At 60.5% G+C, this 3876-nt stretch overlaps 1 protein-coding gene across 1 annotated transcript; it reads right to left on the reverse strand.

Moving 5' to 3' along the window:
- Window positions 1-273: 273 nt before the first annotated feature.
- On the reverse strand, window positions 274-3863 carry IRF2BPL (interferon regulatory factor 2 binding protein like). The gene has a single exon (XM_057377796.1). It carries the CDS (start codon window positions 3232-3234, stop codon window positions 1015-1017), a length of 2220 nt encoding a protein of 739 aa, XP_057233779.1. The 5' UTR covers window positions 3235-3863; the 3' UTR covers window positions 274-1014.
- Window positions 3864-3876: the final 13 nt, after the last annotated feature.

Raw genomic sequence — 3876 nt, forward strand, 5'->3', positions numbered from 1 at the left:
CAGGAACAGTAAATAGAAAATGCTTAGTCAGCAACCGTTACTGCAACATTAAAGGTGAAATGTAAATAGGCACAGTGCCAAGATTTTAAGTAAGTTTGATAACACCATCAACATCATCATCTTACTACATATAAGTGAAAATGTGCATACAAGTGCCACAATGATCACAACGAACTGCAGACTCTTGGTATAATGGAGACCTTYAAAAAGGCAACACGGCTTGCGCATACTGCCTAAGCTCTGAGAAAAATAAAACTTGCTACTCAAGAAGTATTAATATCAATTGAATTTATTACAATTTACTAAGCTCCAAGGCACATTACAGTGTTCTGTTAACTACAGAAATGTATAAAGGACAAACAGAGCATGTTTYTCATGTACAGCATTTTGCTCTACTGTTCAAAAGCATCCGTGCATCAATAAAAGCAAAAACAAAAAACACATGAAGATTAAAAACGTTCAGATCAATAGAAACCAACTGAAACATTTTCCTTACAAACTTGCAACAAAAAACACCCTCCCCCCAGAGCCACCCCACCGTTTTACAACAAAAAAACAAAAACGAAAAAAAAATAAAGTGAAAGACTAACACTCAGGGCTTGTAAAACGTAAGCTGTCACCATTTTTGTAGCAATTTTTTAGGCATCAACACTGGCCTTGGCAAAAAAATTTTTTTTTTGTCTTTTTTTTTGTGTTTTTCTTCTTCTTTCAGAGAAGTGCATACATTTACAAAAATACACACCAGCAGCAGGTAATCGCTAAGGGCTATTAACTTTGTACCTAGCCAACACACTGCCAAAGAAATGAGAACAGGTATTATGTAGTAACCAAACAATATTATATTCTGTTTAACAAAAACCAGCTCTATCCTTCAAATGAAGAAGAGTACATACCTTTGTTTCAAAATATAGAAACATACGACGAAAATAATGTCTATACATAAGACTAACTTTTGCAGTTTGTTATATTCACAATTCTACATCTTCAGGAGTCTGAAGGGATTTGATTTCTTACTCAAGGGTCTCTCTCCTTTTTCACTTTAACGTCCCCAGCTAAAATGGTCGCGATCTCGCCCTGCATAAATGCCCAAGGCACATTGGAACCGACTAGGGGGCATTTCTCTCCGCTGGGGCAGTAGACTTCGCCAGTCGCCCCTTGAGCCTTGATGCTCTCTCTGGAACAAGGGAAGCAGAACTTGTGGCTGGGCACAGAGGGGCACTGAACAAAGTGGGTGTCCTCCAAGCGTTCGTGGCAAATGGTGCAGCACAGGGGCCCACTGTTGGCCATGGGGGAGTCCGGAATGTTTTGGGGGTGCACTTGGTCCATGGCGGGGTGGGTGCTGGGGGGAGGAGGGGCCACTTGCAGGTTCATGTCCCCGTTGCGGGAGGCCAGACGGCGCTGGCCCGGCACCGAGGCCGGCGACACAGGGCTGCTGCTGTTCCTGCGGGTGGATGTGGTGGAGTGCACCGAGCTGCCGTCCTTGGGCGAGTGGGCATTGCCCAGCGTGTCGGCCACCGACATCAGCGCGGCCATAGGGGACTGTCCGTTCTGGGGGGCGGACTCGGGTGGCGTGGTCCGGTTAGAGTGAGGCCCGAGGGGTGGCGGCGGCGGCGGCGGGGGGCCTCCGCCGTGCACCGCCCCGAAGCCCCCGGCCGACATGGTGAGCTTGAGCGCTTCACTCTGGCTGGCCATCCACTGCTGCCGCTGCTGCTCGTCGCTGAGCTTCAGAGCCCCCTCGGCCGAGTCCGAGGGCTCAGGAGAGGCTTTCCTCTTGCGCATCGCCCCGCCGCCGCCGCCGCCGCCGCCACCGCCAGGTCCCCTAGAGGCGGCGGCCGTGCCCTGCGCCCCGCCGGCCCCGGCCCCCGGCCGCGGGAGACTCACCAGCGCCGTGGGCAGCATGGGGCAGCTGGCGTCCAGGTAGGGCTGCGGCAGCATGTCGGCGCCCACCAGCTCCTTGAAGAAGCGCACAGACTCGGGCAGCAGGTCCCCCAGGAGCCGCCAGTCACCAGAGCCGTGCTTCTTCTCGTACTCCAGGTACTTGAAGCCCGAGGAGAGGCCGCGGCCGAAGTCCTTCATGCAGTCCTGGTACATCTGCTTGGCCACGCCGGAGGCGCTGGAGAAGACGGTGCCGGAGCCGCTGGGGTACTCGATGAAGAGCTTCAGCTCATAGTCCATGCCCGGCTTGGAGACAGCGTCGAAGGCAAAGACGCGGCCCAACAGGGCGTGATCCTTCTTGAAGCGCACCTCGTAGGGGGTGCAGCCGGCCAGAGTGAGCAGCGTGTCCCGCACGATCTTGGGCTTGCTGGCCCACTCCTCGGCCCGATTCCGCAAACTCTCGCTGAGCTCGGCCAGCGCCTCCGCGTTGCGCTGCTTCTCCTTCAGCTCCCGCTCTTGGTCACTGCTGGACACCGAGCCCGGCCGCTTGCCGCAAGCCTCAGAGGACGAGCCGCCGCCTCCCCCGGCACCGCCACCGCAGGTGCCCCCTTGAGAAGAGGCGGAGGGAGCGGGAGGACCCCCGCCACCGCGGCCGCTCAGGCCCCCGTGCGGCGGGGGCAGCGCCACGCCGGAGGCGGCGGGGCCGTTCAGCAGCGTCTGCGGCAGCAGGTTGGGGGGCACGTTCATCTGAGCGCCGGCGGCCCCCGGGGGCAGGCCAGACACGAGTCCCCCGTGCGCCCCGCGACGGGAGGAGGAAGAGGAGGAGGAAGAGTTGGGGCTCTGCCGGTTCAGCTCCGGCGGCCCGTCCTCAGGCGGCTTGGGGAAGCCGTTGGGCCCCCCTAGCCCGTTGGGCAGGCGGGCGCCATGGCTGCTGCCCAGGCTGCCCGGCGGCGGCGGGTACTCGAAGCGGCTGCGCTGCTCCGCCGCGGCGGCGCTGAGCCCGTAGCGATCCAGACTGGACTGGGTCAGCCCCGCCGAGGCTGCCTTGGAGGCGGCATCCACATGGTTGAGCTGCTGCTGGGCCGCCGCCGCCGCCGCTTCTTTGGCGGAGAGCGTCACTGCCTTGACGCCGACGGGCGGCGGGGGGCCCGGGGAGCGGCCGTCCTGGAAGCAGCCGTGCGCCCGCTTCAACTGCCGGGCCGTCTCGATCACGAACTCGATGCGGTCGGCGCCCTCGTAATTAACGCAGCCCCGGCAGACGGGCTCCGTGAAGTCCCAGATCATGGCCCAGGGCATGCGGGGCAGATCGCATAGGTAGCATGACTGCCTCCGCGACGAGGACACCTGCGCGGCGGACATGGTGCTGCTGGCTGCCGAGCTGCTGCCGCCGGGGTAGGGGCTGGCTCAGTCTTCCCCCCCGGGCTGCAGGGGGGGGTGGCTCTCCGTACCTGATCCTGTTGCCCCTTTCAGCAAAGGRGATCGTCTGCTTTTAGTTCACTCCTGCTGCCGGAGATGGCTTCTTCTACCTGGTCCTAACGCTGCTGTCCCAGTGGGGTGGGAAACACTTCCACTGCTTCTCCGGGGGGCTGGGTGGGGGTCGCCTTCTAGCCGCTTCTGTTTCCCTGCGCTCTCTAGCTCTCCGCTGCTGCTGCTCCTCCTCCGGGAGGAGGCGGAGGTGCACGAAGGAAGATGGGGGGGTCACCTTCCACCCGCCACGGCTGCCTCGTGAGCTCGCAGTTCGGTACGTGCCGATCCACCGCCGTGAGCAAGACAGGGGCACCCGCACGGAGCTGTTCGGTCCCGACAGTGGCGGCTTCCCCGAGCGCCGGCGGAGCTGTGGCAACCCGGGAGAAGCAGCGGCGGCGGCAGCAGCGTGGCGAGCGGCGCCGCCTGCTCCTCACTCACATCCTCGCCGCCGCTCGCAGTCCGAGCGCGGGGTGCTGCGCGCCGCCGCGTGTGGCTGCGCGCCCCCTCCGCCGCGCCGCGCTCCCCCCGCGCCGC

Source organism: Malurus melanocephalus, unplaced genomic scaffold, assembly GCF_030028575.1.
Source record: "Malurus melanocephalus ecotype Western Australia unplaced genomic scaffold, MMel_1.1 scaffold_0, whole genome shotgun sequence".
Lineage (NCBI taxonomy): Eukaryota > Metazoa > Chordata > Aves > Passeriformes > Maluridae > Malurus > Malurus melanocephalus.